Source organism: Prionailurus viverrinus, chromosome B4 (assembly GCF_022837055.1).
Source record: "Prionailurus viverrinus isolate Anna chromosome B4, UM_Priviv_1.0, whole genome shotgun sequence".
Lineage (NCBI taxonomy): Eukaryota > Metazoa > Chordata > Mammalia > Carnivora > Felidae > Prionailurus > Prionailurus viverrinus.
In genome coordinates, this window is record NC_062567.1 from 108,905,842 (window position 1) to 108,919,017 (window position 13,176).

Below are 13,176 nucleotides of genomic sequence, written 5' to 3' on the forward strand. Positions count from 1 at the left end.
GGGGCTTTTGCAAAAGGCTGCACGATTTCACCCAGAAGACTGAGGTTATGCCATTCAAATGAACCTCACAGAAGACACATAAAAAACATAAATCATGGGAATACTATGATGCTTCAGACTCAGAAATGGAATCCTCACGGTTACTGTAGAAAGAGCAAGTTAGGAAAATTAATTAGATCACTTAGAAGCCATTTTTTCCACATCTCTTTATCCTGTTAATCATGAATCTTTACCTCAAAAAAAGAGAAAAGTTTTCTAATTTTCAAATATTTCCAAAGTAGTGTATGTAACCTGCCTAAACCTTTGAAAAGAAATGAACCCCCCAAATTTAGTAGTTCAAAGTAAAACTTACTAATCATGAATAAACACAATACAACGTCTATTACGATTCAAACTCTTCCATTCAAGGTGATATTTTTAAACTAACAGTCTTTTGGTTCTATGAGGGATCCCCAGACATTAAGTTGGACCCTTCAAAAAAATTTGATATTTAACATTTGTTTGTAATATTAAAGATGTCCTCTGTCCAGAACACTTTACACCTTTGCTTTATCATAAGAGCTTTTTAAGGGAAAAAAACAAAGAGCAAACAGTTGGTTGTTCACAGGCAGCGTCCTATCAACTTCTGTGGCATTCCACGTCACATGAAATGAAGGTGTTTTGCAGATGAACATTCATACCATGTACTTAATTTATGCAACCGTGAGTGCTTACAGGTAATTGAAACTGGGTACACAGAGGCTGACATTCTTTAGGACACAAACAATTCAGTCACAGTGCTCACTTTTCTGTTTAGTATAAGTGAACTCTAATTCCAGGATGAAAAGATGGTTTCGAATAGATTTTTCAAGTGTGCATGTGAAAAGCATGGTTGAGGGTGGCTCTGCATGGCCCGGGTCACCCTGACCTCGCCAAACAAAGGAACCCCACCACCGCTACTGCTTTCTGGCTGCTGCGTCAGAGCAGCGCTTCTCAGACAACTTGTTGACATTTTAGAGAAAGTCCAGAACTCTTAAGTGGGCCGGGGCTGGCGGGAAACCACAGGGAAAATGGCTTGGCTCTCTAAGGTGGGGGTGGCGTGGTGTCACGGAGAGATCGCTGAATGGGGAGCCCGGGTCCCCATTCCTCAGCCGGCAGCTCTACCCGTGCCACCCTGGGAAGGTGGCTGAGTGGATGACAGGGCAGCGGCAGCACAGAGGACCAAGCCTGGCCAAGCCCCAGACATGCCAGAATAAAACACACCATGAGTCAACAAAACCAGCTGGGGGTAAAACAAGAAAAGAGAACTTAACCTAAAATATGTCTCCCAAACATTTTAGGTGAATATATGCGATCACAGGGAATCGACAACTACATCTATCACGGCAGACGCTGAAAACAAAATGTGACGAACCACAAATTATATTACATTACTTCTTTCAAACAAGTAAAAAAATGATAGAGTAATAATGATGATATAATAATGGCACAAAGAGGTACTAAATACTTTGTTTAGAAGAACTGGAAAGATGGCCAGAAGGTAGAAAGGACAAAAATTGTAGCAAAAAAACTGAAAATAAACACCAGCAAGAAAAAATGACGAAAGAAATCCCCACATGTGGTTAAACAAAATCTAGAAAAGAATCCAAAAAAGTTAACTTTTAAAGACTGAGGGTACCGAAATCCAAGAATCAAAGAGCTGACTGGGGTGGAAATGCAGGGACCTTCCGTGGAAGGGAGTACGGGACCACCATGTAAACAGTGCTGGTGACTGAACTGTCACTCAGCAGTACATGTTAAGAACTCAAAACAGCTACTTGAAAAGCAAAGCAAGGCTCTGTCAATGATGAAAAACCAATTCAGATAAATAGGTAATAATGATTTCTGATATCAGTTCTTGGAAGAGAAAGGGGCTTACGAATAATCATGCAAAATGGAAAGAAGCACACTAATACCAGCCAAGTATCCAGAAAAGATGAATTTTGTCTTTGAAAAGAGTAGAACATTTAAATCTATAGGACCTGAGGGAACTTGTGAAGCAAAACCTACAGCTACGTAGATAATTAAATATTTCAAAATATATGCAGACAAATAGTAAAATGGTCTCAACTATCAGGTTTAATGCCTACATCTCTTCTTACTGTCCACGAGATTTTTTTCTTTTTGCCATTAAAAGGCTTCACGATACCTATTTCAATGACTGTTACAAACATTCTTGCCCTTCAGCCCTGTTCTTATGGCAGCCGTTACATACTCTTCCTAAACACATAGGAATACAAAGTTAAGTCAGGCTTCAGGGTCACCGGCCTTACGTTTGACTTCTCATTTCCACTATTATTGACACAATTTTTAAGCTTTATTTCTAGGCCTTCAAGAAGCAAATACGAGAGGCTTCAGCAGTATTACACGCTATCACTATTTATAGTGTTATTGTATCAGTCAACATAATTGTTTCTCAAAGTGATGTTTTAAGGCCTAACTACGTTTTACAGAATGAAGTCTAGTTGACCAATAGCCCCAAAATGTACACTTACAAACAGTAGAACAAATATGGGCAAAGTACTCACTTCAACAGTCTCAATTTTTCCTTCATGGGGATGTGGTGTTCTTGGGTATATATCAACAAGATGTGGTGATGAATCAAAATGTAATCTTTTGAGATTTCTTTTAATAATGTCTTTACAATTCAAGCCATCAAAATTAGTCCTCCATAATAAGACCTTTAAAAAATTAGTACGTTGGCAGTTATCCACTTGCATGTGAAAGCACCAGAACTGATTTTTATTTTTACAAAAACCAATATACATAATTGTCCCTTATAATAGGAGAGCTAGATGTATATTTCAACAATGCTATTTTTTTTCAATACTATTGGTCAAGTGTGGAAGGGAAAGATTTAGCACTTGGAATTGCCCTCGTGCCCAATTTAAAATTCATACTAAGAAACAACTTACTACTTTAAAATTCCCTTTTATTTTTTCAAAGTTCAAAATCATGTTTTTGGCTTGATAGTCCACCTTATTCAATAAATCTGCCTATGTAGGACCCAAAGTCATATGTATGACTTTGGGTCCTACATAGGCAAAAATGCAAATTTGCTACATTAACAATTTACATTTACCATCCTCTGAGGAGCTTAACATTTGAAGAACAAGATGTAGAGATAAAAGATGAGGCAGAGTTCAAGTGGAAGTGCCACACCAGTATTGGGAATTCAGTGAGTTACACATATGGTTAAGTGTCCAGATGAGCTGCTGTTTGAGTTCCAGAAAGTATCAGAACTGGCACTATTTCAGCTGGGAGACAGCAGACTTCCTGGCATTAAGTTAAAATATAAACTCATTGATAATCCTCTTAACATATACAAAAGAGCTGATTGTAAAAACCTTAGCTGAGGTCTTGGATTCCTTTTCCCTAACCAAATCAAAGAAGGAGCTGAAAGATTTACAAACCTGTGCATCTGCACCTCCGGAGCTAAATAGGTCTCCACCTTTTGAAAATGAAACAGTAAAGACAGGTCCCTAAAAAAATAAAGGGAGATTTTTTTTTTTAAGCACTTGGTATTGTTTTCTTATGTCCAGGAAGACTATTCATTTTTCATCCTATTCTATATAGACTATTTATGCAATAAGTCTGATAGAACATATCCAGTTGTTGGCAACTAATGTAGGCAGAGTAAAGATTTCAAAGCACCAACCCAATTATATTTGAACACATATAAATGATACTAGATTTACAAAGCAATACTAATAAAAATATGCAATACACGTTTTTCCCTTTAAAGAAAAGCTTGTACGTGTGTAAGTGAACAAGAATGTCTCTGTGGTTAAGTCTCCAACTCTTGATTTCAGCTCAGGTCCCGATCTCATGGTTCGTGAGTTTAAGCCCCACATCGGGCTCTGTGCAGACAGCACAGGGCCTGCTTGGGAGAATTGCTGCCTGTCTCTCTGTCTCTCTCTGTCTCTCTCTCTCTTTTAAAAAATAAATAAATGAAAGTTAAAAAAAAAAAAAAAGACTTTCTGGCTTTGGACTCTTTTACTCAGAATAACAAATCACTGGCAGAAACCGAATGACAAGTCTGTAGGGAAAACGAACAAAGCCCCTTCCTGACCACAACAGGCTTCACTGAGTTCTCTCTTCACATGGGCAATAGTGAGTCACTGAAAGTTTTGCCAGCAGGACACAGACAGGAGGAGAGCTGTGACTGTTGAACACTGAGGTCACGATTGTGAGAATGATGAATTGGACTGAGAATGAATGGTTGGAGCCAGTTAAGAAATTACTGCAATTACCTAGGTGAGAGGTAGTGAGAACCTGAAATTAAGCCAGGACTCTGGAGTTGGACAAGTCACAAGATGTCCAAGGACATTAAAAACAAACAGAGGATACCAATGCTTTTTCTATATAAGAAAAATTTGGGGAAACCATCTTGTATTTTTCAAGTAGATCATCACACAGACTTAGGTTATTATAGCCTCATAAATATCTTTAGACTGAAAAATTCCATCGTGTGTAGTGTTTTCCTCCTAAAATATTTTGCTTATCTTTTTTTCTATTATTCTGTACTTCTTCCATGGGTATTTTGATCCTTGACCACTTCTATTGGTTGTTTCTTCAACCTAAATCCATGGATACACACATATCTGAGCTGGTTAGTGTCTATTTCGGATTTGCTCTAACACAGCTGCAGGACAAATGATAAAGCAAAGCAGGAAGCCAGGCAGGATACATGAAGGCAGAAAGAAGTTCTTCTCCCCTAGACCACAAAGCATATTCTATTTCTGGAGATAAACAGCTTATAATTGGTTAAAAGGAAGTACCTAGGACATCTTTAAAAAAAAAGAGAGAATGCAGGATGCATTCTAAAAAAACTTAGAGAAGTTTGTATATTTACCCAGAAAGGAGGAATACTTTATACACTTAAGTAGAGTTTTTATTTAGTGCATTATATGCTGGTGAGTGTGTGTGTGTGCGCACGTGCGTGTATCACTGAACAGGCTCAATAAATAGCGAGCTTCTTCCCCACAGGATTCTAAATCAATTGAAAAATAAGACACAGGAATATCATCTTTCTTACTGGTAAGGGCTTTAAAGAGAAAATGTGGCTCTTTATCTGTGGGTAAATGGGCTTTCTAGAACTGAATCCCAGTATGAGTCAGATTTGAGTACCCAGTCATAGGCAAGACCGGACAAGGGCAGGCCTGCCCACAAGAAATAGCAGAGAAAAACACTGAAGACAGACTCCCAAGAGTAGAAGGCACTGGGCTCTACTCATGGAATTTCTCCTTCTAAACTCACCAGTGAGATTAGTGACAAGGAGGGAGAGGGTGTGAGAGGCTCAGTGTCAGAGCTGTGGAACAGCCTCCACATGAGGGGAAAGACCAGAGTAAGGAAAAGGCTTATCCACCGCCATTTGACCAGTCAAACCTATGCTACATACTGAGGAAGACAGCAGTGGGGGATTAATTTCACAGCCATTGAAAGACACACTGATTTTGACAAGAATTACAATAAATAATATTTCTAAGAGTTGCTTCCAGTGGATAGAAACCAAGTCCTGAAAGCAAACATTTTTTGTGATACCAGCAACGTGTGCCACACTTGGAAAGATAAAGACATATAAAATGGATCAACACTTTAAAATATACATAATTTAAAAAGCACAAATCTTAGTGTCAAATACCGTATGTCCTTGAAGTGTGTATATAAGTCTTCCTTCTAAGAGATCCAGAATCTTAAGTGTGCCATCTGAAGATGCAGTGATGAGATAGTTACCCGAAGGATGGAATGACACACAATTAACTCCACCGCTGTGAACTGATTTATAGAAAACAAAAGCAAAACGTTCAGAGAACAATTGTCAGTTCTAAAGATGTTCTCTTGCCCTATTAGCAATATTAGGCTGGAAACAACAATCAATCAGAGACAATGTCTCCACAACACCAAAATTCCACGTAGCTCACTAAAACAAGTACGTAGTTTGCCATCATAGAGCTTAAACTTCCAGCTAATGAGACAGAATAGCTTTAAAAGTGAAAGTGTGACATGGAAAGATGATCTCGTTAACCATGTAACTCTCAACTCTTCAGATACATTACCCATATAACGTAGCCAACAATTGATCACCACCAGCTCACATAAGATATACAACCTAGCCTTAAATGAAATTTCATAGCCAATTAGTGGCTTGAGGCTCAGGAATGAAGAGTATGGAAGTATATTTGTAGGAGCACACGGTCTTGCCAGCTTGTCCGAGAATTCATTTCTGGACACCATCCTTCCAACAGGAGGCAGTACGACACAGCCATCAGAAGGCTTTTCTTCTGAGTACTTTGTAAACAGAAGGCCCCAAGCTAGTTCCATCAATTATTTTAGCATGTTACTTACCCTCCTTAACCCTTAATTTCCTTATCTTTAAAATGGGGACAATATTAATAATACTCCTGAGGGCTGTTGTAAGGATTTAACACAGTATCTGCCGAGTGGTAAGTATTATACTTATTTTAAAAGGAAAATGTGGGGGCGCCTGGGTGGCGCAGTCGGTTAAGCGTCCGACTTCAGCCAGGTCACGATCTCGCGGTCTGTGAGTTCGAGGCCCGCGTCGGGCTCTGGGCTGATGGCTCAGAGCCTGGAGCCTGTTTCCGATTCTGTGACTCCCTCTCTCTCTGCCCCTCCCCCGTTCATGCTCTGTCTCTCTCTGTCCCAAAAATAAAATAAACGTTGAAAAAAAAAAAAATAAAAAAAAAATAAAAGGAAAATGTGGATTTAATAGAAATCCAATAAAAAAGAAACAAGAAATCAATTCATTTCTCTTCTAGCTTCAATGCACAGCCATGGCAGGATGTTGTTTTCTACCAATTATAACACCTATTTGTGCTCCTAGAACTCCTTCTGACTCAGAATTCAGAGTCCAATTCTACCCCCGACCTCTCACGTAATGCAGACAACCAACGTGTGAACAGCTTTCAGTAACTTCTTTTTTAACCGCCCTGGCATCATTTTTAAGGTCCCTCCACCTCTCTCTCCACTATGACATCCACGCCAGCTTCTCAGACCACGCTGTTGATGCAACTAATTGTCCTCTAGTCAAATCAAAGGCAGCCTGTGACCCTGTCTGAGAGCCACACCCCACTGAGAAGCATAGGCTTCGGGGTTTAAGAGTTTCCTGGAGTAGGCCAGGCAGCACCTGGACTCTGTTGTCATGGAAACTGTTACCTTGATAATGCTGGAGCAATTTGTTTACTCTTATATCCCAGATTTTCACGGTATGATCAGAACCTGCTGAAGCTATGCATGTACCAGTAGGGTTAAAACCCACAAAATTTGCAAACCTAGAAGGAAAGAATAAGATAGTCTAATATTTTGATTTCTTCACCTTTATTTCTTTATTTGAACTTAATAATTAAATGCCTCTTTAGCAAACTAACCCATGTAACCACATAAATGCCCAAAGAGAATGGACTTACCCTACAGAATCTGAGAAGTTATTAACACACTGCTTATTTGTGGTATCCCAAATTTTAATAGTTTTATCTTCACTACATGATACAATTAGCCTTCCATCAGGTGAAAATCTGGAAAGCACAAGAAGATTATCTTTGTGAAAGGCTCCTGACAATCACCCCCACCCCCTATACACACACACACACACACATACACACACACACACACACACACACACACACACACACATATTCCCCCACACACGTCAGGCTGTACATATATTAAATACCAGAGACCACTGCTAGCACACCATGCAGCAAAGTCATATCCTACAACCATCTCTCCAACTAAAAATAAGCATAACAAATTATAAGCACAATGACAGACCGTTAAAAAAAATCAAAATATACTATATAGACCAGCTAATTTTCTTTTTTCCTTTTCTTACTTTATTTAAATGATTTAGTTTTATAGCACTTGTTCTAGGTCTTTGATTCAACTTTGCCCTCCTCCTAAGCCAAGTACCTTGTTGTTGTTTTTGTAAGTATTCTTTTTTCAAAAAATATTTATTTATTTTTGAGAGAGAGAAAGAGAGAGAGAGAGAGAGAGAGAGAGAGAGAGGGAGGGAGGGAGGGGGAGGGGCAGGGAGAGAGAAGGAGACACAGAAGCTGAAGCAGGCTCCAGGCTCTGAGTCAGCATAGAGCCCGATGAGAAGCTTGAACCCGAGATCACGACCTGAGTCAAAGTCAGACGCTCAACCAACTGAGCCACCCAGGTGGCCCATAAGTATTTTTTATCTCTTTTTTCTATTTTTGTCATTTTCTGGTATTATCCATGTGACCTAAGAGAGACTTTACTATTCATCCCACTAACCCTGTACTGAAGCTCTTCAGAAGAAACAGATTGGCATGTTGAGAATTAAAATTAAATGATACTACCAACAAAAGCATCAACTCCCCAAGCCTGTAGTTTCCTGGACCTTGGGAGGCCCTAAATCTCCAGTGGATAGCTCATTTATACAGAACTGAAGGTCCTGATTCATGGACACACCTATCATCCACATGTCCCATTAAAAACAAATGAGTGCATTCTCAGACATTTCATCTACTGTTTTTATGCATTCTCTTCCTTTAAGAATCTTTCCAAAGTTCGTTCTTTTTCCCCTAAGTGGTAGGAGAAAAACAGAAGAGTAGAAGACCAAGAAAAAAAAAAACTGAAAATTTTTAGACCAGTGGGAAACTATGAATAGTTTTTTATTATTAATATTTTAGTAATAACAACAAAAAACGACAGACTTAGGTCATAGACCAATTATGTTTCATTTTATTTGTACTTTCCCTCTATGCCCAGATTACTATAAAGGTCATCAGTTAAGGGTGTGGATTATAATTGAAGGGGTGTTTCGTGTTCTCTCACTCCTCTCCTCCCTCTCTGTTCTTAAGGCTAACCTAAAAATAATTCTTCCTGACAGAAACTTTGAATCTGTCATTTATGGATTTACCATATAAAAAAAGGGACATAGGAACGTAATTAAGTTCTTTGTGAAATAATCTTTTAAATTCGGGCAAATAACCTTGCAAGAAAATGTCTTCCGAGCTGGGTAGTTCAGTTTGATTTTATAATAACATATTAATCTTTTCCTCCAGAAAATATGTGAGAAAGATTAACATATGAAGGACAGTATTATAGAAAGGCTTCAAGTAGATGAAGCATATGTTATACAGACCGGGGAAGAAAAACCTGCTCAGTATCCTTATGAAAATATAATAATACATAGTAATGCAACTAATACATAGAATCACACTGTTTCTTTTTTTTTTTTTTTTTAACGTTTTATTTATTTTTGAGAGAGGGAGAGACAGAGCATGAACAGGGGAGGGTCAGAGAGAGGAAGACACAGAATCTGAAACAGGCTCCAGGCTCTGAGCTGTCCGTACAGAGCCCGACACGGGGCTCGAACTCACAGACGGCGAGATCGTGACCTGAGCTAAGTCAGCCGCTTAACCGACTGAGCCACCCAGGCGCCCCTCAAACTGTTTCTTAATGTTATCTTTTTTTAATGTTTATTTATTTTGAGAGAGAAAGAGAGTGAGAGCATTAGTGGGGGAGGGGGAGAGAGAAGGAGAGAGAGAGAATATCCCAAGCAGGCTCTGCACTGTCAGCACAAAGCCCAACATGGGGCTTGATCCCACGAACTGTGAGACCGTGACCTGAGCTGAAATCGAGAGTCAGACGTTTAACCCCGAGTCACACAGGTGCCCCAACAAGTTACCTTTTAGAAATCACTTAATGTGAGTATTTTAAATAAGTATTTCTAAGAGATCACTTGATCCTTACATTTTAAGAAAGCCATGATAAAAGAAATGTTTAATATAAAGATGAAGTGATCAAACTAAAAACAAAGTATAAAAATACTCAACTTTGACATTATTGGCCAAATACCACCACCTCCATTATCATCATTATCCTGCCTACATTTATTGAGCATACATGTCCTAGAATGGTTCTTAACACATTACCTATAACAACTTGTTTAATCCTCAAAATAATCCTACTAAACAGGTGCTACTGGTAGCCTCATATCACAGGTGAATAAACCAAGGCACATAAAGGGATCGGTAAACTGCCAGAGTCACACAGCAGGAAGATTTGAACCAGGCGGTCCGGTTCCACAGCCAAACCTCTCAGTCACTCTGCTTAAGTCCCTGACAGAAAGGCAACTTTCTTCAACTGGCTAAATTATTTAGAGCACAGAAGTTCAGTGTGGCTTCTGGGTAACCACAGAAAGTTCTAAAGTGGAGGGAAACCATGAGGCAGTGCTCTTAGGAGGCCAGGTGACTGGGCTCTACCTGACAGGCTAACCACTAAAGACTATCCTTTAATAAAAACCGGCCTCTGCTGCCATACGTTGTCAGTGTCCTTGGGGAGTTTATGGGGGAACATATTCATTGATTCAAATATTTTATACCTCCAAAACCAGGCACTGGGCCCTGTCCTGGGTAACTGGAATACAGTGGTGAATGAGACTGGTACGATCCCTGCCTTCATGACGTTTGCACTCTAGGAAGGGCACACAGCAGCATTTTAGATAGTGCTAAGAAAAGAGTTTGAAACAAAAAGGTGCCAATTTGTCAACAGAAGTTCCACGGAAGCAACAGGATTTTAAAGAAACTTGTGAATAAAGAAAAGGGGGTATCTTGGCCGGCTAGAAATTCATCCTGAGCAGGAAGGGCTATAGCCCCGGAGAACTTCTAGGTACTAAAGAAATGAAGGGGATGCAAAAGTCAGATAAGTGGAGGGAAAGGAGGGGAAGAACCTGGTGAGGGGTGGGGTGGGGGGTGTTCTACCCCAGCTCAACATGACCAAAGGGGGACTGGAGATTAAGGCTGTCCCCCTCCTCCGGACACCACGTTATAATGCCTGCATATGTTCTCTATATATGTGTTTTGTTTTGTTTTGTTTTGTTTTGTTTTGTTTTGTTTTGGGGGGGGGTTGCCTTGGGAAGGGTTATAAGTGAGGCTGGTGGTTTGTATCTTCTCTTCTCTCCTTTTATTTTGAATTAGATACATCAAAAATAGGTTGGCACCAATAAAAGAGGCTTCTCTTTGTCCTGACTTTGGTCAGTAAAGGACAGTCCTTTCCTTTGTCAGGGCTTAAGCAACATCTAACTGGGTTATCAATTTTAAGAGTGTTAAGAGGATATAAAATTTCTACTGAGACATCACCCGATTTCTAACTCTCTAATTCAGCACCACTCGACTACCTTTTAAAACTTCCAGAAAGTGTGTCATAGAGATAGACATTATATTAGTCAATAGTGACTGGCAGATGATCAGACAGGAACTGTCTGTAAGGCATCTGGGAAGTTAATTGAACCACTGTTCAATCTCTTAAATATACTGGTACTTATTTGAGAGAATCAGGAAACTACTGAACTTCTTTCTAGAAAAACTGGTTCACAGGTCATTGAGAATAGCCCAGTGGCATAACAGGAGTTCTTTAACTTGGAATCTATGGAGTTCCTGCAACTGTATGTAAAATTGTATTACCATATGCACAGCCATAGAGCTATTCACATATTAGAGAGCCAAAGAGGTCCATGAACCATGAGAAGTTTCAAAGTGCTTTCATAAGAAACCAAAAACTTCCTTTGGAAATCTCTTATCATTGGAATAAATGTTCTATAAAAAAAACATTTCCAGCCCTCAGGCTTCTGACACCAGACACTGTTCCATGTCTACTGAGAAATAAATAATTAGTAATTGGACTTTGAAGACAGCAGCTATTCAATAGGAGGGGGAAGCAGTAAAAAGTAGTGGAAATAGACTGTCCAGTCAGTACACGGTCCTGAATTCTAGGGCCAATTCTGCAACTGTCCGGCTATGTAACCCTGTGAAATTCAAAACCACACTGGCCACTGTTTTCTATTTGTATAATGAGGGTGTTTGGACTGCATTCAGAACTAAACTTTCATAGACTCATTAAAAAAATATATTGGCAGTCTCAGAGTTTGCTTTGGTGGGATTCTGTGTTTACACACTGAAGGTGAAGTCCAAGGCAATAAGCAAAACATTTATACTTTTTTAAGTGTTGGTCAGCATCAGAAGAGAACCCATATGTTAATTGCAGTAACAGGATTCATTCCTACAGCTGCTGAGAGACAGAAAGCAGATGAAAGAGATATAAAAAGATTTAAGTATGCCATGAAACATGTTAATTATTTGTTGGGTCATTTACCATTTATATGCCCAGACTTCTCTCCTGGGATCTCCACCCATAAATGTAACTGCCTACTGGGCGTCTCCTCTTGCATATCCTGCAGGCACCTCCAACTCTGAGCTTGTCCAAATCTGAACTCATCGTCTTCCTCCCTAAACTGTCCTTCTCCAGTGTGCCGTTTCTCAGCAAACAGTCCCTCAGGCCAGAAGCCTAGGAGTCATGCTTTGTGCCTCTTCCTCCTCTACACCTCCACACTCCACACATCAGTTCCTGTCTCTTCAAACCACAGTGGGAACCAATGTCTTCTATCCTCTGCAAGCAACAAAAGTGATCTTTAAACATTGAATCCCATTTCTCTGATTAAAACCCTTTGATGATTTTGCATTTCCCTTGGTGAAAAGCCTAGCATCCTTACCACTGCTTACCAGGTCCTTGGGGTCTGCCCTCCGGTCCCTTTATCACCCTACTCTTCCTGGCACACACCCCTCTTCTCTCAGGTCCTTGCTCCTGCCTCGGGCATTTCCTCATGTGCTGTTCCCTGCGCCTCAAATGCTGCCCCCTACTCTTTATCTGGTTTAAAATACATAAGAAGATTTTACTCATCCTGTAAGTCTCTGCTCAGTGTCACTTCCTCAGGAAGGCTTCCAGACTGCCACCCCCTGACCCCCAGTAGGTTAGTTCCTCAGCATGTGGTCTTAGAGTAGCTCCGGTTCATACTTAGGTCATCCTTGTAATCAAGCATTCTGTTTACTTCCCCAACACATGTAAGCTCCAAGAAGACAGAAACCATGTCTGTCTTATTCACTGTTGCATCCCCAGACACCGTGCATGGCACGGAGTAGGTCCCTAGGAAACATTTAAGACAGTTAAAAAATTTGTTTAAGATATTTGGGTCTAACTTAATATTAGAGCAAATGAAAGCTGCTGTTTAAAAGCTACAGTTTGTTACACAGCATGAATATGCCTAATGACATCTAACTGTATGTTTTAAAATGGTTAAAATGGTAAGGTCGATTATATACATACATACACGCA

General features: G+C 39.8%; 1 protein-coding gene across 2 annotated transcripts in view; it reads right to left on the reverse strand.

Annotated features, from left to right (window-relative positions):
- Nucleotides 1–13,176, reverse strand: part of POC1B (POC1 centriolar protein B) — a 97,780-nt gene that overhangs the window by 46,277 nt on the left and 38,327 nt on the right. For both annotated transcript variants that reach the window (XM_047864951.1, XM_047864950.1), the window contains exons 5-9: nt 7,446–7,553; nt 7,195–7,310; nt 5,663–5,796; nt 3,432–3,500; nt 2,547–2,699 (exon numbers count right to left, since the gene is read on the reverse strand). In XM_047864951.1, the coding sequence (XP_047720907.1) occupies nt 2,547–2,699; nt 3,432–3,500; nt 5,663–5,796; nt 7,195–7,310; nt 7,446–7,553 (580 nt within the window). The remainder of the gene's footprint in view (nt 1–2,546; nt 2,700–3,431; nt 3,501–5,662; nt 5,797–7,194; nt 7,311–7,445; nt 7,554–13,176) is intronic.